Raw genomic sequence first — 21297 nt, 5'->3', positions numbered from 1 at the left:
GGGAGCTGAAAGAAGAACAAGATGAGAGAGCTCTCGATAGATCTGGCAAATTGTTTTTGAAACGCAAGACGTATTCACTGGATAGAGAAATGATTGATGCACACCAAGACATGATGAGGTTCTGTGCAGACCGGTTTTTTGATCCGAATGACGAGAATATCTTGTGCATGCATACACACGGACATAGTGGTAGTGAATTTTTGAGATACAACATTCGTACAAGAAAGTGGTCAGTGATGTGTCATGCGCCCGATGTCCGAATTTACCAACTCAATGGCACTGGTTACATTTTCCCATTGACAGTGCTCCCGTGGTGGCCGACACCGGTTCCTAAATGACATAACCCCAAAGATCATGGTGCAGCTTGGAATTTACTAGCCTGGCGAGGTTTTTTTTTTTTCAGAAAAAAATTGAACAAAATTGAACTAGAACAAGGCGTTGAGTTCCGTTAGTTTTACTTTATTGGTTGAATTTGTCTTCTTTATTTTATTTTTTTTAATGTTAGGAAGTAGTATCATTTTAGTCACTCCATTTTTCTTTTCGAGTGGTTAGGTTTCATGTCCCTATCTCTTTTTCTTTAATAAAATAAAATACAAGTTTGATAATCTCTTCCAATTTATCCTCTATTCATAAAAATAAAATCAAGGTGTTGAGTTCAAAAATATTATTGTGCGGTGTATTTCTCTTTATATTTTCTTTAAGGTAAAGAGTTCACAAATTTTGATCATGGCCAAAGGATAGTACAAGATAGACTACTCTAAATAGGCAACGTAAGCTTTGAGTAGTCTATGCTAACAAAATTAACTAGCCTTGTAGGCAAACTACTCTATCTAACCCTACTACGCCAAGCACGTCATTGTCGTACGAGAGAGCAAGATACTTCTACAAAAGCTTTTAGAGAAGCTTCTACTATCATAGACCAAAATTTTTCTATATATAAAGGATGAAAAATACTGTTTTACTGTTTCTTATAAGGGGCGGAAAAGCCCTATTTGTCCTCACTGTTCCAGGATAATATCAAGAAGGCGGAAAAGTCATTTTTGTCCTTGATCTTCCCTGTGTATCCAAATGATCGGGGACTCGGGGTTGGTATTCGGTGGCTTTACATCAACATCAACAAAACCCAAAGAAGAGAGCAGAGAGAAAAGAGGCATAGAAGAGGAGAAAGGAGAAGAACTGTGAGCTCTGGAAATAAGAGAGAAGAAGGAAAAGACCATCAAGATCAACAAAAGCGAAAGAAGAGAGCAGAGAGAAAAGAGGAATATAAGAGGCGAAAGCAGGAGATGTGTGAGCTCTGGAAAGAAGAGAGAAGAAAGAAAAGACCGGTTGCAAGGTATTGGATTTGTGGTTTGAATCGGTCTGTGTTGTTTGTTGTTTGATTTTTTTCTTCTTTTGTTAGATGTTTTTGAGGGGGGTGATACTTTTGTTGGTTGATTGAATTGGGGGTTTTCTTGGTTGATTGAAGTTGATTCTAAGTTGTAGGGTCTATTCTTTTCGATTTGATGTAAGGTTTTTGATTTTGATGGTAGATTGTTGGGGTAGGATAAAGAAGTGGAGAGATTGAAGAATTTGGTCGAAGAGGTTACTGGGTTTTGGAAGAGATGTGTGTTTGATTTGGGTATATGTTTGGTAAAATCTCCTGGCAGCCACAAGTGATTATACTCTTATTGTAGTTGCAAAATAATAACTGAAGCTCTCAACTCTCTCTCTCTAATGCCTCATGTTCTCAACCTCGCTCCTCGCAGCTCAGTTCTCTGAGTTTTTTTTTTTTTTTGGTGAACAATATGAGCAACTATTATTGTTAAAGATCGGAGCAACTAATTATTTCTGTAATCAGAGGTTCATGGGATGGCTTAGTTTTTGGGTATGTTAGTCTGTAATATATGGGATTAGATAAACTTTACGAATAATATATATAGTCATTTAGCTTTGTGTTTTCATTCTATCAGTTGGATTTATTGTATGCAGATTAGGTAGCATTTGAGCTGTTGTCAATTGTCAAGCTGCTGTTGACATTCCAATCATCTTTCTCAGGTTGGTTGCCTATAATTCCCATCTCTTTTTGTGTGCTGTACTCTTTGTATATGTATTCCTTAATTCATACTCATATATACATTTAGTGATATAGATATATGTGTATTATAATTTCACCAGGACCATACATATATATAGATATAGATGCATTACATATAGCGATATATATATATATATATAAGGATTTTCTCAGGTAAGGATGTCTTTAGTTTTTCTTATGGAACGGATTTACTATTTTCACCCACTTTCCGATCACATTTTCACATCTTAACCGTTCAGTTTTTAGGTCCTAATGTATGGATCAACTCTGCAAAATTTCAGCCAATTTGGTGATCGTTAAGGCGTCCAAAACTGCAATTTATACGAACGAACCGAATCTGTCGAACCGGAACCGTTTGTTTACATTGTTGTAATTTGCAGTTTTGGATGCCTTAATGATCACCAATTTGGCTGAAATTTTGCAGAGGTGATCTATACATTAGGACCTAAAAACTGAACGGTTAAGATGTGAAAATTTGATCGGAAAGTGGGTGAAAACCGGAAATTCGTACCTAAGAAAAACTAAGGACATCCTTAGTGTAGCCGGACTGTATATATATATATATATATATATATATATATTTATACTCTTATACTGATACATGAATACATATAGTGGGGGGTGTGTGTGTATAATATATACTATTTTCTGTGTGCTGCAGCTTTTTATATGAATTCTTATATGTTCAACTTAATCCTGCACGTCTCTCTTTTTAGTTGTACGATAAGAAACCTTTCTCTCTATAGTACTGCATATGAAATGAGGTGAAATTAGTACACTGATTCAGAAACCTTGAACAACCTTAAGAACATCTGTAAGTAATAACTACGTGTGTATTTATATACATATATCTTCAAGGCTCTTGATCATATATGGATGTTTTGACCACCCATATGAGCTTTTAATTAGTACCAGAAAGATTGGGGAAGATCGAAGATAATAAGCTAATTGCAAACTCAGATGGGGTTTAAGTACTATATATATGACTAAAGCTCTTGATCATGTCTACATTTGAACCACCCTTTTGAACTCGATCCTACCCAAAATCTCTCTGTAATGACCAGAAATGTTACTGGAGATCAGAGATGGGTAGTACTGAAAAGCTCTGTGAATATAATATATGATGGCTGGTGTGGACTTACCGGCCGATCTGAAACCGGTTGCTGATGAAGTGAGAGAGAGTCCTGAAGAGAGAGAGAGAGAGAGAAGTTTGATGAGTTGTGAATTGTGATGTTTGAGATGCATGGGATGCCCAACATATATATAGATATAGGCAACCATATATATACTATATGTATTTATACTCATATATACATTTAGTGATATAGATATATGTGTATTATAATTTCACCAGGAGCATACATATATATAGATATAGATGCCTTACATATAGTGACATATATATATATATATATATACTCATACTGATACATGTATACATATAGTGGGGTGTGTGTGTGTGTGTAATATTTACTATTTTATGATTTTCTGTGTACTGCAGCTTTGTAAATGAATTCTTATATGTTCTTCACTGGGATTTGGACTTTGTATGTGTATGGTAGTATGAGACAGTGTTTTGGGTTGGTGAGGATAATAAAGATGACTCCTTCAGCCTAACTGAGATACCAAAGCCTCGATCTTTGAAAATTATATATTCTTACATCAACATATTAGATGCTATTACCCATGTAATTGCGATTTTTTTGTGCAATATGGACTTATTTCTTCCAACTGAAAACTAAAATTCAAACCAGAACGGACCCAAAAATAGAAGAGTTATCCAGATTGTTGAAAAAACAGTGAGTAATCACGAATGTAGATCTAATGAGCATGTCAACTCCAATCATTTGGATACACAGAGAAGAGCAAGGACAAAAATGAAAAAGTTATCCAGATTTTTTTTTTTTTTTTTTTGCTTTATTAGGAAAAAGTTCTTTGTTTTTCTTTTTATTTTTTTTTAAAGTGGATCTTCACAGACTTTTGGTCTGGTCTCCTAATTCTAAACTCCATGGTTAGCTTTGAAGAGTACCAACAGTTGAAATGAATCCAATTTGGCTGCTGAACTTAGTTTTCTTCTTTTTTTTTCCTAGGTCCTTGCAATTCTATAAAAGTTCAAATAATGCAACAATGAATATTTAAAGCCTAACTATATGAGCGTGGTTGTTTACGTACTTTTATCAAATTGAAATAAGAATTTGTTGTTGTAAGAAAAAAAATTTTCCTTTTTTTTTGTACTTTTTTTTTCTTTTGTTTTTGGTTTGGTTTAACAAATATGGTATTGGTATTGTTTTCTGTAGTTATATAATTAATTTGATAAGTATGTTACAGTTATGTTTGCTTTTTACAGAATTTATGCAAAAGAGTCTAAACATCATTGGGCTGCCACTATTCCTTGGTCTCTACTGTTTCACGTTGTCTGCATCTTTCATTCTTATTCAGGTATGAACTTTGAATTTTTGTTTGCTCAATTAGCGGCTTTGTTTGCTTTCATTGTGTGTGTTTTTTGTGCAAAATACATTATATAACTATGTATGTTTGAGTAACTATGTTGTATTTTGTAATTAGTTTTTCCTTTATGTTAATTTTGCAGAGCTTTGGGACAGTGTGCACTCAGGTTGTTGTAATGTTTTGGATTGAGGTTTGATTATAAAAGTGGTTTCAAGTCATTTTTGATTTTAATTCCCTTGGTTTTCAATGTAGTTATGGCATCAGATATCAGGCACAGAAGAGGAAAAAGATTGCTAGAACAAAATTGTTCTATATATAAAGGGTGAATAACACTGTTACACTATTGCTAAGAAGCGAAAAACCTGTTTGTCCTCACTGTTCAAGGAGAATATCAGGTTGGCGGAAAAGTCGTTTTTGTCCTTCCTTTTGTCAGCGTTGGACAGGTATAACGATCGGGTCATTTTCGTCCTTGCATTTCTCAGTCTTGGATAACGATCGGGCTGCGATTCAGTGGCTTACAAACAATTTCAGTTCTGTCCAGGCGAAAGAAGAGAGAGGAGAAGATCTATTGCAAGGTATGTGGTCTGAATCCTTCTTTGGTTTTTGTTGTTGGATTTTTTTTTGTTTTTGAGGGGGATGATAGTTTTGGGTTATTTTTAGAAATTGTTTATGGAGGATAATTGTTTCTGATTGTTACATTTGTAAGAAAGAGGAAAGGAGGAGATCTATCGGGTCTGCAAAGAGGGATAGAAGAGAGGAAAAGAGAAGATCTATTGGGTCTGGGATCGAAAAAAGCGAAAAAAGAGAGTGGAAAGAAAAAACCGGTTGCAAAGGTATGTGGTTTGAATCGTTCTGTGATTTTTGTTGTTGGATTTTTTCTTCTTTTGTTTTTGAGGGGGATGGTGGTTTTGGGTAAGAGTAGAGGAAAGGAGATAGGTGTTATCATTTAGCTACCCAGAAAGGGGAATCATCATTCAGTTCTTCTTACTGACTGAAAGTTAGGCTTATTTGGATAAAAGTAAATGTATTTTATTTGTTAGTGTATGATTTTGATGTTAGTTTTGATATGAGAACAGAAAGAAGATTTTGATTCTTGGTTGTTGGGTTAGTTGGTTTTGGCCTTTGGGTTTGGTTTTACCTTCCTTTCTTTTTTTTCCTGTGTTATTGAGTTGTGCGGGTGGTTCAATAAAGCTAAGCAACTGTTAAACGCCATTGGTTTTCAGTAAACTGCTCTTAATTGCTTCTTTGATTTGTTTTTGTGTTTGATTTGTAATCCTATTTATATTGGCATTCTTATGCCTTAGTTTCTCCTTAAAGCCAATCTAACTGTGTCTTTAATTCCCACAGAATTTTATCATCAGATACTTCCCAAGGCTTTAGCACATTTCTTTCAATCGAAGTTTCTGGTCATAACTTGGTCAGGGCTTAGGTAAACTCCTCTGCTATATTAATATAATTCCCAATTTTGTGATAATGATATATTCATATTCCTAATTATAGTGCCAGATATATAACTTCAAAGCTTTCCAATTGTAATCTAATTTTAAAGCTTTAGACATAAGTTGCTTAGTCTAAATTTTATGGCAGCTTTAGACATTACTGTTTTAAATAGTAGATATATGACAGTCAATGCCAATCGATGTTAACCAATCTGATTCGATAATCTAATTTTAAAGCTTTAGGTATAATTTGCTCAGTCTAAATTTTATGGCAACTTCAGATATTAATTAGTGTTTTAAACATTAGGCATTTGAAAATCAATAGCAATCAATGTTAACCAATCTGGTTGAAAATGAGTCACCATCTATGCTTTTGATTTTAAAGGTCGTTTGTGTAAACGATTTTGTTAGTTTTCAAATTGCTATTATAGTGGCTACTTCGGGTGTTTACTACATGCTTCGATTAAGTGAAAAAAGACCTTAGTATCTAAGGAATGGTTAAATTTCTCCATGGACTATTCACTATTATTAGGCTTTGATTCTGGGATGGTTGTAAACAAATCTTTGTAAAAATTTCAAACGTGGGAAGTATTGTCTTTGAATTTGGTGCAATTTGAGGTCTGAGTCTTTTGTTTTCTTGCATGTTATGCATGACTATAGTTGTTTTTTGAATTATACTTGCCTATGAGCTGCATACCCTAGGGTATGGATGTGTGTGTGGTCTATCAATTCCCTTCGCCCTATTTCAATTTTGGGGTATACCTCTCAGCGCAGCTTTTAAGATATTGTGGTTGCTTTCTTGAGCTGAAATATTTCAATCCATGGCAGCAAATCACCAAACAAGGAAGATCTGAAATAAAAAATATGCAACTAATTATGAAAGTTTTTTATTGGAAAATGAAAAGTCTCTTTGGTATATTGTTGTGTGAGTTTTATATATAACTGTGAAGATGACAAAGAAAGAGTTATCAATAAGAGAAAATTTATAATAAAAATAAGTAGAAGAATAGTGAAAAGAGGTGTTACTGTTTTTGGGTGATCAGGTTTTACTGGAAGAAAAAGAATGTTGTTGTCTTTAAAGGGATTTATTGAGTTTAGTTCAGTTCAGCAACTAATAAAAATAAAGATTTTAATTCTAAGAGGGACACCTGCATCTTTGAACGAATGATGGTGTTGTCTTTAAAGGGATTTATTGAGTTTATTTCAATTGAGCAACTAATATAAATAAAAATTTTAATTCTAAGAGGGACCCTGCATCGTATGGGAAGACCAAGTGTGCCTTCTTCTAATCTCCTATCTTTGTTTGATTTTCTTTTCTAATTTTTTATCATTATTATGATCTCTTTTTCTCTTAATCGTACATTCTACTATAAAAAAAGCTTTCATTCGCAATTAACTGCAGTTGAAGAAGTGGTCCATAATTTGACTTTCTTATATACTTCCTAAGGTAGGCTGTGGAGAGTGAGGGAGATAGCTCCTTTAAGAGGTAAGATGTTTAGGCAAAGGCAGTCACCCAGGAATTGGATCTAGAGCATAATTATGAATTTAGCAATTGATTTAGAAAGCACTGAAGTACAGAATTCCCAAATAATGCGAGTTTGTTTTTGTGTCTGCAATTTAACAAAGTTAGATATGATTTTGTATATCAATTTGGATAGGACAATCATAGTATGAATTGTTTTCTTTTGTTTGGCAGCTATACCTTTACACACCCATTAAGGCTTAGTTTCTGCATTTATCCTAAACAGAATTGATCAACTGTGCATATTCAAACTCTTTACGAAATAGTATTAGTCGACTCCAATATATTAAAATAGGCACCCACTGCTAAATCATTTTGGTGTCCTCCGCATTTTGTTGATCCAATCTGAATTAGTTCCATTTGAGTTTCCCTTTTTCTCTGTCAATGATTACAATTGTCGTCTATCACAATTTGTATCAGTCAATGAATTATTAAGTATAGAAGGAAATTGATTATAAATTGTGAGATAAGTTTTATAAACTGATTATAAAATCAGGCATGGGAGTTGATGATTCTGAAACTGACGCTATAATGAGCATTTTTTGAAATTTCATCCTTATCTGTCATATTGTCCATTGCTTTAGTTCATTTAGTAAAATGCAGTTATGTTACTATGTAAGTTTAGGCAATAGTACAGATGTCTACAGCCCACTCTGCAGTACCCTTAGCATCCAACCTGTGGTCAAAATTAATATCCATCATAGATTGAAAGTAAGTATAGGCAATGTATTGAGTATAGAAGGAAACTGATCATAAATTGTAAGATCAAACTAAAATTTTGATGTTCATATAGTCTGAACAATAAATGAATCAAATATTTCTATATGTCTGGCCTCTGATATCAAAACTGACTCTCTCTTTTTTTCGCATACAGAAACTTTGTATTGAAATTAGTGTTTGTAGTTTAACAATTAATTTCAATGTTTCATTGTTGTTTTATTTGGCTTCTTCAAATTTTATGCAAAAGAATCTTAGCATCGTTTTGCTGCTGCTGTTCCTTTGTCTATCGATCAGTGTTATCTTGCTTTTTTATTGTTATTCAGGTATACACTGTAAAATTATATTAGATAATTTTTCCACTTAGTTTATAGTGTGTATACCGATGGTATTATTAAATTCTTTGATTGTTGCCACTGTATTTTGCAGAATTTAGGAACAGTTTGCAGGCAGATTCTTCAGTTGTCTTGCATTGAGGTATAGATTTTCAAATTCTTTATATACAAAATGTAGTTAGTGTGCTTTAGATATTAGAAATCACTCTTTTCAATAGTTTTGGTAATAAAGAATTGATACTTCTGATTGGCCTGGTCTGTTCAAATTGCTGTTATGATTTTCAAATGGATTTAAAAAACATCTCTTGCTTATCAAAACCAACCATTTAAGTTGGTTTCAACTGTATTCACTCTCTTTGTCTAATGTTAAACTCAATTTTACAAATGCATATACTTAATTAACGTTGATTGCCTTTGGATTTGTATTAGTTCTCTGCCAAATTCTGTTAGTATTTTGATCTTAAGCAGTTTTTTATTTTATTTTTTAACACCTTAAAATTGATCTGCAATAAATTCATATTCATAAAATTTGTAAGTTTTTTTACACCTGTTATGTGCCTTTCATTAGACAATGAATTGAGCGTTTTTCTATTGTTTTTCCATATGAATATAGTTGATTTTTGGTTCTTCAATCTGGAATCACATTTGTTTCTTTTTTATTACTCAGGAAATTTATGCAAGCTTCAATAAGATGTTCTCACTGTTTGTCTTATCAAGTTTAAGATTAGCTTCTGATGGTTTAAGTTTTTTGATGCTTGCCTTTGATCCATAAAGTTACTAATTTCGTGTGATTTTAAGTCAGAAGTTCAAACATTGATCACCTGTTTCTGCGATATCATTCTTTAAATTCTGCATATGTGTATTCTTCTCTGGAAACAAGAACCCCAAATGCATATCAGTATTAATTCAAAGAATTAGTATTTGTTGATGTTATTGATATTGTTACTGTGGTCTTATCAAAACAAGTACTCGACATTAAGGTTTTGATTTCGTCGTGTTATACAATCAGACTTTAAGTAGCTTTTGATAATTATTATTAATCCCTGAAAATGCTTATGGTCCTTTTACTTTAGAAAGTTGTTCGTTGCTGTATGTTGGTGTGGAACAAAGATAGTTAACATTCAAAATTTTGGAAATTAAAATGTCAGCTTTCTAATTAACAATTCGACTTCTACACCACACTCCCAAAATGTAGAAATAAGTGTAGGAATGCTTTTTCAGCAGTCCTTGCCTTAAAACACCATGTTTATTTCAACAATCTTGATTGGAGCCAATAAACAATTGATAATTGTTATAACATCTCTTATTTGTCTATTTATGCAGGTCTGCTGTAGGAAAACTGAGGCAACGATTAGGGATTCCGCAGACATTGAATCGACATCACGGTTGACTGCAGGTAAAATTTATCAGTAGTTCATTTTTCTGTTTATGGGGGCTTTGATGGTTGATGCATGCTACGTATTCCTTTACTTCTTGATGTTTTGACTTTCGATTTGGTTTGATTTGTTTCTGTTTACAATGTTTGTTTTTTTCATTGGCTTATATGTTTGTTCGTTGCTACATTTCCAATCTATAATATAGAGAGTTTTTTAATTCTTTCTTCTTTTTTCGAAAGGGAAAAAAAAGGCAGAAAGGAGGACAAGATTTAAGCTTTTGGTAATGAATACCCATGTTCTGTTAAAATTTTCATTCAGGGAACCAACCCATTTTTATTTATCTTTAGTAGAGTTCAATTTTTATTTTGTACTTCACCTTAGTTTGTTTTTGGTTTTGGAATTGTTAATATGGTTTGTATTCATGGTATAGATTTGATAAATGTTAATACGGTTTGTATTGATGCTAATCATGTTTTGGATTGTTCTTATGTCTCAGTTTTTTATTCCATGTTTACTTCTACTTTATAAATGTTAGTATGGTTTGTATTCATGGTATAGATTTGGTAAATGTTAATACGGTTTGTATTGATGCTAATCGTGTTTTGGATTTTTCTTATGTCTCAGTTTTTTATTCCATGTTTACTTCTACTTTATAAATGTTAATATGGTTTGTATTGGTGCTGACCATGGTTCCAAACTAACTGTTTCCAAACTAACTGTTTCCAAACTTTGCAAATAGGTTGACATTCACGTTCCAGTCCAGTTGCAAACCAGAGTTTCTTTATTGACAGAACCGTATCAATTGAAAGGTATTAATTTTTATTTTATACTGCCTCTGTTTTGATTTTTGTTTTTCTTTTTTTTTTGTGAAACTATTCTTATGTTTTATTAATGTCTGTAATAGATATCTTTGTTATTTAATATTGGAATTTACATCATCAGCTGGAATATGGAATTATGGACCATCACATAAACAAATAAAATAGCCAGTTCAGTTGTGAGTTGACAGGCTTTTTAAGTGCCAAACTTCTTTATCTTCATTGAACATTTTGATTGTTTTGGTTTTCTTCCTTTGTGTTCTTAAGCCGAGTATGAAAGAACTTCGCTTGCAGTTTGTTAATTAAGCCTTCTTTTGTGTTATGTATATCCGAACATTCATTCTTCTCTTTTTTTTTCTTTTCGTCTTTTCTTCTCTTTTCATATTTAGATAGCAGCACATTTAATTGGATCTCCTCTTTAAATTTGCAATGATACCACTGATTCATTCTTTTCTGTTTAATTCACAAAATACTTTAATTTATTTATGTACGTAAAAGACAGTATACCCCAATTGTATTACAAAGTACCAAAGGTTGTAGCTGACCGGCCTCTTTTCTGCAGGTTTAAAACGGAACAGCAGCTAAACTGTCAAACGTCTAGAGTTTAAAATCAAGGGTGAGGCATTTTGTTTTATATTTCTTGCTGGCGCCTTTTGTTTTGTTTGTGTTGGCTAAACAGATAAATAGAGATTGGCTGTGATTGTTTGCTTTCCTTTGCACAAAGACAGAGAGAGAGAGAGATAACTGATATTCAGAAAAGGAGATACTGACATCATCTCAGTACGAGGTTAGTTGTCTCTGAGCCAATTTACTTTTTAATTTGTGAGTTGTGAGTTCTTTCTTTTTTTAATTTCTATATCTGAATTTGTGATTAATTTATGTTTCTCTTTTAACTCATCTTATTTCTGTTTTGGTTGATCAATTAATGTGGGGAATTAATTTATGTTTCTCTTTTTAATTGCATTGAAACAAAGAGTGTAGTTGTTTCAAATATTATAGAGTATCGTTATTTCTTTTGTTTTGTTTTGTTTGTGTTGGTGCTTTAGAAAGAGAAACTGGAGATTGGGACAAGCTTTAGCTACATGATTTTGGGGTTACCAGTATATGGCTGTCCATTTTCCTATTGTCTTTTCAGTGGATGTAATTTTTTGACATTTAATTTGAAGTGAAGGCAATAATGATACTGATAGCTTAGATACTGACTGAATTCTTATGCGTTTAGCTTAATTGTACATCGATTGGACGTCTTACATCATAAAAAATAAAAATTCAGTTATCTAGCTTCATGTTTCAACTTCCACTAAGCTGTGCTGTCTTTGGTTATATTTTCAGGTATTTTGATCCATTTCAATTCGATCACTTATCAAGAACGATCCACACAGAAATAGAGAGATTTGCTGTGATTGTTTGCTTTGCTTTGCACAAAGACAGAGAGAGAGAGAGATAGCTGATATTCACAAAAGGAGATTGTCACCTCATCATCTGAGTATGAGGTTAGTTGTCTCTAAGCCAATTTGCTTTTTAATTTGTGAGTTGTGAGTTCTTTCTTTCTTAAATTTCTATTTCTGAATTTGTGATTAATTTACGTTTCTGTTTTTAATTGCATTGAAACACAGAGTTTAGTTGTTTCAAATATTATAAAAATTGATGGATTTGATAGATTTTATGTTTAGCTGTTTCAAAATCTTTTGGGTTTGTTACTTTCGGATTAGTTTGTATAGATTTGATCTATTTACTTACGAAACAGAAAAATAGATACTAGATCCAACATGTTAGTCTGTACATGTCAAAAATGGAAATCATATGAAAATATGGTTATTAATATTTATACTTGAACTTTCTGTTGTATAATTTATTATAAATTCATCTATTGTGAGTTTTGCTTCCCAGAAATAATTTCCTGAATTTTTTCGATTTCATTTCATTAGATTTTGAGTAAACAAACCTACCCCTAAATTTACAAGTGATAGCGATAGACAATATACCAGTATCTAAGCTTTCTATAAGAGGCATTATGCATTTATCATTATTCAAAAAGAATGTCAGTATATTTTGTATTCAGTATATCATCTGAATGCCAACAGTTCCGGGAATATTGTAGGGCAGGAAATGGATAGTGGTATGTAATCACATAGATACGTATCTTCCAGTATAAAGAATCACAGCTGTGGCTTCATATATATTTTAAAGGAAACGTTGGCTAAATGCTTTTCAAATTCATTATCAGCTTTCCTATATATTTTTTTATTATATTTTATATATATTTTTTATGTTAAGAGGTTATTGTTTGGAACAGCACACCAGAGGATCACAGGATGATTGTTATTGATATTCGAATTAGAACAAATCTCCTGAACAGAAAATGAACCAAGTATGATGGTAGGGTTCGTATAAGTTCAGATTCGATGAGTAAAATAGAGGCAGAACTTGAACCTGAATTTCAAAGGTTAGGGCTAAACAAGAATACTTCTACTTTGGAGAGAAGATTAACTGATCTTGATGAGGTAAAAAGTCTATGCTTATCATTGCAATTTTAAGTCTAAGCAGCACAAATTTATCTTTTAGTAATAACACATCTAACTCTTTTCCTACTACTGAGGTAATAGTATATCATTTATGCATGTAAAGAAAGCTGCTGCATCAGTTTGGTCAATTACTATACTAAAAAATTATTGTTCTTTTGTTCTCTAATTTTTATGCAGTTTGACGAATTGGTAGAGCTGGAGTGATCTGATTGCCAATATATGAAATTAACAATGAGGTTTTGTTCTAACACTATTATCTAATGTACTGAATATTGATTGTCTCTTTTGGTGGATTTATTTCAATTTGTTTTGAGTAGTATGTTTAAAGCCCATGAGACTTAAGTGCATACATTTAAAAAGGTTTAAATAATTTCCCTGCAGTCCAAGCTGCTATCATCACAGTTGAAGGGGGTTATACCCTGGTGGAGATCTTCCCTTCCTGTCCAAGACCATGAGTTGTTAAGAATGAAGGTGTGGTATAACAAATCAGCTTATACTTGGTATCATATTTTTGCATAGAGGAGAAGAGGGAGAAAAAATTCTATAATTTTTTTTTTTTTGGGGAATACGCCTTTGCTTTCTATTATGTAGCAGCTAATGTATAGCTTTCTTTAATCTTGAAAGATCTATGCTTTCTATTTATATAAAATTGATTTTATCTATTGGGATTGTTTGCAGATCTATTAAGAGTTTTGGTGAAAATTGAGAGCTTCGAAGCCATTCACAAACAGGAAAAAATCATTGAAGCTTTCTATGGAGTCATGATTGCTCGGATTGATCTTGGAGTTGAAATCCCACTCAAACAGATTCCAATGGTCCAAGAGAAAATAATTCAAGTGTGTGGGCAGCTAAACAATCAAGTATTTGTAGCTTCTCAACTACTTGAATCAATGATTGAATACCCAACCCCAACACACGTTGAGGTACCACACTTAATTGTGCTAATATTAATTTCCTCTATATTGAAGTCAAATGTAGTGCCATGATGAATACTAATCTCCACTGCTTTCATTGATCAGGAAAGGATATTTCTTCCTTGCCTTGGTGGTGAATTGGACAGTGAGTGTGATGAACCAGTTTCAATGAAACTGTCTACACACAATCAAGAAGAGCTACTAGATTGCAAAACACTATAAGAGGTTTTAAAGAGCTTGGAAAAGAAGGTGCCTAACTTGAAAATTTTCACCTATGAACGATTGGATCGATTGAAAAGAGTGAGAATGTGACACAGAATGCGTTTAGAAGTGATGCAGAATACTTAACCTGTGAATGTTCTTTTCTGATTTTGGGTTGGTTTCTTATTTGAATCCTTTTCGTTTGATTTTTGTTGGTTGTTAGTTCAGTTAGGAAAAAAGCAATTTACAATTGTTATATGACTAGAATGCATTTATACTACCCGAGGCAAAGTGCAGTATCGCAAGGTTTGTTTATCTCAGATATACTGCATGTATGTCAACAATGGAAACTTGGAGCAGTAACTTCATGGAGGTATCTGTCACCATGGGTATCTCTATTTGCCTTTGATGCCAACGTGTTCTTCTTATTCAACGAGTCACAAGATATACTTTTTCGCATTCTTGCTTATTTACACAACGCCATTGCACCAAAGTTGATACATCGAGACATTAAGCGGAGGCTTCTTCTTAGCTGCAAAGTACTTTGTAAAGGAATATCCATTTGCGGAAGAGAGAGCAGTTACTGACTTTAGTTTGCCAAATCAAGTCTGACTGATAAGAAAATTGAATTCAAGAGGGAGTTCCGAGTCACCTCCAGGTGAGGTACTGCTAATGTCGCTGGATGCAATTGTTGCACGGCTAAAACAGAAAGCTGATTGTCTAGAGGGATACATATTCTATCACAGAACAATGTGGTAATGGAAATCAAAGGCTTGGAGGAATCAGATGATATTGAAGTACTTTCTAGAGCAATTCAATTGGGAACAATTTGTGTCTCTTCACAAAAATACTACTGCAATTGATGTAATATATGGTATTTTATCAGTTTGATCAATAATAAAGTCATTTTCAATTATATCTTTCATTATTGTAAATTATTACCAACAACAAATCCCCGCAGCAAAGCGCGGGTACCATTGCTCGGACTTAAAATGTCTTCCCCACAATGAATCTTCCACAATTGTTTGTAAATTTTTCCTTATAACCCTTACCTATAGTATTTTATAGTATTTCCTTCCTTTTTTTATCTTACCTAAACCTCCAAAACCCGCGGCAGAGCGCGGGCGTCTATTCTAGTATAAATAAAGCACCTAGGTTAAAAACCCAATGGCCCAAAACCTGAGACCAAGCCCAAAAGACAAGTCCCAAGCCCAGGCCCAAGAAAAACCTGAGCTAGCAGGGAGATGAAATCCCTGCGCCTCCTGCCAAGTCATCGCCGCCACTGCTAAGCTTTCTGGTGGTCGGCCTTTCCACATTTCATCAAGCCAGAAACCTGCAAGTACCGCTATCTCTCTTCTACAACTCGCCGGGTCAGAAGAAATTAAGCTCCCACTAATTAATCACGGCCAGAACTAATTCGGAAAGGTCCAATCAGATCGCCGATGCCACCTTCCCCAGGTCAGTCGTCTCTCAACTTGGTTCCAAGTCGCCGGAAGCCACTAAATCGTTGTAATCCGAGAGCGACCTAGACCACCGACGTCGAGCTCCCGCTGACGCATCGCAACCTACACCGCACGTACACCACAAACACTAAACCACATGAACAGATCCACCTCCAATAACCTTCTCACCCAGCTGAGGCCGGCGCTGGATGCAATCGGTCACAACCGCCGTTGTGCACGAAACCCTAAGGGCTAGGGTTCTCTCTTAGAATCCTTTGTTGTTTGATCGTATATTTCTCTTTTATCTTTTTGTATGATACATATCTAATTGTTTGTATTTGTCTTCATCTTAGTATGTACCACCATATTTAATTTGGATGTTAGGGACTAGTATCTATTTGGTCACTCCGTTTCTTTTTATTCGAGGAGTTAGGTTTCATGTCTCATTCTGTTTTTACTCTAATAAAATTCAATAGGATTAAGACATCTTTTGACCCTTCATAAAAATAAAAACAAAGTGTTGTGTTTTAACATATAAATGTAGGTTATATTTCTCTTTCTTTTTTTTTTGTATGATACATAGATAGATTATTTGTATTTGTCTTCGTCCTAGTGATGATGTTTCTTCTTGCCACATGCCAAGTGATTTGCATTAATCTTTTCAACTTCTGTTTTTTGTTTTTGTTTTTTTTTTTTCTTACTAAAAGATGTTACTGTTTGTGCGCTTCCGGCGGGGGATTAATTTTGTTTTATTGGGATACCCTCGTAAATCTCGATCGGACTACTGACTGATTGTGTGTTAACTGGCAAACATAACCGAGTTGACTTGCTACCTCACCCTGTTAAACAAAACAAAAACAAAAACCAAAAAAAAGAGGTTACTGCAATTTTCAGTCAAATGTTCTACCCTAGTAGGTAAAACTGAAAACGCCCATTACAAAGAGGGGTTTAAAGCCCACAAAGAGCCCAAATCCATTTAGACCTGGCCACTATTTTACCTTCTCCTCCTCAGTCTCGCCTCAGTAGTCAGTCCTCTCTGCTCAGCGACAAGGTTACTGAAGAAAAGTCGCCTGAGATCCTTCAATGGGTTACATACAGGAAGCACGTGAGAATCACGTGAAGAAGAAGGTAGAAGAAGGTAATATCCAAAACCCCAAACTCTCTTTTTCTAGGGCTCACAACTCTGCAACTACTTTTTTCATATGCTCGGCTCAAAATACATAAATTGTTCCATTTGCTGAAGAAAAGTCTATGATTTTGTATGTAAATCACTGTTAATCTCAGCGCTGAGGAGCAAAATGAAGCAGAAGGCTATGAAGGAGTGTAAGGATTACGCTTCCAAATATGCAGAGTGCTCTACTGGGAGAACCATCTCCGTTGTTTGGCAGTGTCGCCAAGAAGCTAAGGAATTGAACAATTGCCTTCACCAATTGTAAGCCCAGTTCCTCCTTTTCGCTCTCATCATTCATTCATCACCCAAAGAAAGGATTTTTAGTTTTGTTATGTGTAAACAGGGACTTGTATTATTAGAATGGTCTATTTAAAGTTTTAAACGAGACTAGATAGTGATGAGTTTGTTGATTTTGGTGTGATGCTACTAATTTTAGAGTGGTATTGAGAAATTAAGATAGAACCCAAGTCTATTAGTGCATGATCTACTTTAGGGCCGAGTTTTTGGATTGATCAATTGCATTCATTATTAGTGTTGTGCTACTAGTTTTGTAGTCGATCAACAACAGTTGGCTTTCAATCTGTAGAGTGACTTTTAGGGTTTAGATAGTACCTTAATTCAAAAAGCCCGAGTTTTGGGAATCGGATATATATGGTGGCATTTCTCGGTGTTTTCTGGAACTAAATGTGGCCTCTTTGAGTTGTATCATTGTATGCAATAGTTTCCCTTATGGTTCCTTGAATTTTTTCTTTTGAAGTGTTAGTGTCATCAGAAGCACATGACTCATCAATGGCAGCTTCTCATGCCATTTGTAGCAACCCAGGATTTCAATTTTTGTTTTTGGGGTTGAATTGTAGCTAGAGAGAGAGAGATATATATTTATAACAGATGAGATAGTATCTCATCTTTTTATTGCATTTTCTTGAGAGAATGTGAAGGAGAAGACAAGCTTCTCATCGGAGAGTTGAATGGTAATGCCAGGGCAACTTCATCCTTACTTCGTGCTTAGGGAATGATGGTGCTGGCAGGGATACGGGCATGCTGTCGTTGACACCAGTTCGTCACCTTTTTTATAGTCTTTGAGTAAGAGAAACAGATTGTCTGAGAGGAAGCCAATTGTCAGAAATATCTACTCAGGGTCACATGAAATTAGAACCTCACATGATTACTTGAAATACTAGGTTTTCTGTGTGATTATGGATATGTGTATAATGGCAGTGTTTTGATTATTGCAGCACTAATGATGATGTCTTGGAGCAAATGAAAAAAGATTACATGCTTCAACAACAGCAGAAGGAATCTACCAGAAGTCTAAATCCATCTGCTATCTAAGCATGGACGAAACATGTAGTGCAGGGTTTGTTGTTAAGCAACAATTTTTAATGTTTTCCTGAAAGTGGTTATGTAGCATTTAATTCACCACTGGTTCATATTTCAACTAAATATGTTATTTTGATTCCCCCTGTGGTGCAATTGTTGTCCAGGCTGGTGAGATTTTTCAGCGATAGACAAGTCATTTCCATGTTGGAGGATTGAACTGGCCAATACTGTGTAGTTGGAATCAAAATATGGAATTAAGGAATCTAAAATTTGGTCTTTTGGGAACGTTTGAAACTTATTCTTTTGCACGTTGCTATTTTCATCTCTGTGATGACCTTGGTTCAAGATTGGATTGATAGTGAAATTTCTTTTTCCATGCTAAGTTGATTTCAAGCAACTCATACTAGAGAGTATCAGAGTAATAGCAATTCAAACTTTCTATTGGTACACTAGCAACCCTAAATCTCTTCCATCACGTTGAAAGCAAAATCCGGTAGGAAATTGAAAACTCTATAATCTTTCAGCCAAACCAGATGTATTCTACACAAGATGCTCACAGTTTTCTCGACTTCACTTATGAAATTTTCTGGCTGCAACTTCAAAAGCTCCAGCACCCTGAGTCACATATTAACAGAAACAGCTCGCATTTCTGAACCAAACACCAGAAGCCTAACAAACAGGAAAAAGAAACAAATATAATGGCAAGATTTTTAAGAAGTTTCTAATTCAACAGTATGTTTAATTAACTGCACTCAGACAGTCAGGCCCTCGTAAGCATTATCCCTAATCTGGTAAAATCATGGTCATTAGGCTCTGTACCATTTAATATTGACAATACATGCCCTGCCCGAGCTCTGTGACAGGAACGTGTCTCAATATGCGGAAGGCAGCTAGGGTTAATTAGGCTTAGGGCTTAGGGTTAATTAACTCGACGATAGAGTGCAGAAGACTATGGGGTACCCGAGGAAGATTAGATGGAGGACGAAGAGCACAGCGTGTTAGTAATCAATCTGTTTGAAATTTGAAAAATTTGAAACTGGTGCATCTCTTTAGTCCTAGTTAGCTCTATCCACTCATATAGGTGCTTTGAGTTGTTACAATTTAATTGCTCTATCTCTATGTATGTCAAATATCATCAGTGTGATGGTTATTCATTTTATTAACTGTCTTTGCTTGCATCGTCGAAGCATTGCTAAGAGTTTTGTTGATTGGAAACGGACTTCAATTCCGATTTACTGGAAGAAGATTTGCTGATCGAGCTTAGTGCAAGTGAGACCAAGAGGATTGGGATTGATTAAGAATCGACCTAAGTGTTTGTATTATCTCTTTCGTAAGGCACTATCAATGTCAACACTATTAGCATTTTCTGGAACAAAATTTTAAAGCATCCTGTCTGTCACGTGTTGTACTGCAGTGTATGTTGCTCCTTTATTTGCAGCTGGGTTTTGGCCCTTCCCCTAGCACGTGGCTCATTGCTTTCTGGTATGGTGGAGTGGTCGATCAAAAAAGAAGACGAAAAAGAATAGTATAAAGATAAAAAGATGGATGGTATGGCAAGTACCCCATTTGCATTATTGCATATGTCAATTGGCTGTAGGGGATTTCAGGATGAAAGAATCTGTAACTTTATCCACACATTCATGCATATATATGGGACTTATATCAAGCACAATATATATATGACTACTGACTAGGCACCAACTCACAGGTTTATATACATAAGATCCTAGATTACTTATACATTATGGATTCCCTGTGGGATCTTGTCTGCAGGTTTAAATTAATCTTATCAATTATCAACGTGGTCATAGTGTGGTATAAAATATTTCGAGTAAAACCGACCTAATACTGCATCTTTAAGACAAGGTTCATCTCCTGCCTTCAAAAGAATTCTCTCAGTTCCTGACTGTGAAAATGCAGTTCAGAATTCATTTCATATTGGCCAAAAGTAAGATATCTATCCTAGGGTAAAGCTATGGTATGTTAACATTTCTCATACATCAACTATTTTTATCCCTCTAAGGACTCATGTAATCACTTTAAAGACTAATATTACTATTTTCAGGACTCATATGGTAAACTAAGAAAATTTATCACTTTAAGAACTCATGTTACCACTTTGAGGACTAATATTACTATTTTGAGGACTCATTTTAACACTTTTAAGGCAATTGTATGCATGTCATATGTTAACACATTTTAGAATTTTCCATCTATCCAAAAGAGATAGAAGAAATTATATCTATCCTAAAGAGAAAGAAGAAATTACAGATAGCGCACATAGCATCATGCATGCATGCAGCATGCATGGAAGTTTCTGACCAAAAAAAGTTTCGATTGCTTACTGATGTTGTAGGCAGAAGCGGCTTTTCTTTTGCAGTAGTTCAACCTTTGTGGAATAATTAATAATGACGTGCAGAAACATATGGACCGAAGCCAAATATTCCCAGGCAAGTACAATATTTTCAGAGAACAAAATCTAATTTCATGAATTTTCTTGCACATGGTTGATTATTCCTTCCATTTTTGTGCTCTATTGGTCCATTTACCCCTTTTGGGACAACTTGTACAGGGTACAGTAATCTAGGACACAGTTTTTTTGAGGCTGCAGATAGAAATTTATGGACAAATAGAGTATAAAAACAAGATGGAATAAGTTGAGCATGAAGAGTCAAAAAGCAACTGAGAAGATAATAAGATATTTGAAGAATAAAGTTGACTGTCCATTTACATGATGCATCCTTAGAATTTTAAGAATATTCATTCCAAAATCAAAATCTTTAGGCAACTGTGCATTTGCAAAACCACATGCTGGACAAGTTTTAATTAGAGTATAATTCTATGAATTGATTAGATAATGCATATTTCTTAGACTTCGGAAAAAAAAAAGGGTAAATGATAATGCTTCAATTTAATCCACAAAAAGAAATTGCCAAAGGAATATTTGAATTATGGAAATCACAAACCACCAGCAGCCTGTTGACTCCAATTTCGT

At 34.3% G+C, this 21297-nt stretch overlaps 1 protein-coding gene and 1 long non-coding RNA gene across 28 annotated transcripts; both read left to right on the top strand.

Annotated features, from left to right (window-relative positions):
- The first annotated feature begins 1126 nt into the window (after positions 1-1126).
- On the top strand, positions 1127-15285 carry LOC112188087. Of its 27 annotated transcripts, none has more exons than XR_005805721.1 (19): positions 1127-1333; positions 1530-1864; positions 1950-2034; positions 4422-4513; positions 4665-4688; positions 4775-5097; positions 5229-5355; positions 5870-5951; positions 8630-8677; positions 9859-9931; positions 10651-10720; positions 11292-11345; positions 11458-11516; positions 12062-12222; positions 13026-13233; positions 13432-13490; positions 13636-13725; positions 13933-14177; positions 14274-15285. It is a non-coding gene; the product is annotated as an uncharacterized LOC112188087 (long non-coding RNA). The 27 variants fall into 27 exon arrangements; XR_002931293.2 differs by having other exon boundaries at positions 1128-1333; positions 1969-2034; XR_005805726.1 differs by having other exon boundaries at positions 1130-1333; positions 1530-1629; positions 1969-2034; positions 4403-4513.
- A 1503-nt stretch (positions 15286-16788) lies between these two features.
- On the top strand, positions 16789-18598 carry LOC112188796 (uncharacterized protein DDB_G0275933). The gene is made up of 3 exons (XM_024328004.2): positions 16789-16949; positions 17096-17243; positions 18218-18598. The coding sequence occupies exons 1-3, from the start codon at positions 16895-16897 to the stop codon at positions 18312-18314; spliced, it is 300 nt and encodes a 99-aa protein (XP_024183772.1). The 5' UTR covers positions 16789-16894; the 3' UTR covers positions 18315-18598.
- Positions 18599-21297: the final 2699 nt, after the last annotated feature.

This window comes from Rosa chinensis, chromosome 2 (genome assembly GCF_002994745.2).
Source record: "Rosa chinensis cultivar Old Blush chromosome 2, RchiOBHm-V2, whole genome shotgun sequence".
NCBI classification, from domain to species: domain Eukaryota; kingdom Viridiplantae; phylum Streptophyta; class Magnoliopsida; order Rosales; family Rosaceae; genus Rosa; species Rosa chinensis.
The sequence above is the reverse complement of the archived record's forward strand: the minus strand, read 5'-3'. Positions and strand labels throughout refer to the sequence as shown.

Coding starts and splice junctions, on each gene's coding strand:
- LOC112188796 (XM_024328004.2), top strand. CDS start 16,895: ATGGGTTACATACAGGAAGCACGTGAGAATCACGTGAAGAAGAAGGTA. Junction 16,950..17,095: donor GAAGAAGAAGGTAGAAGAAG/GTAATATCCAAA, acceptor TGTTAATCTCAG/CGCTGAGGAGCAAAATGAAG. Junction 17,244..18,217: donor AACAATTGCCTTCACCAATT/GTAAGCCCAGTT, acceptor TGATTATTGCAG/CACTAATGATGATGTCTTGG.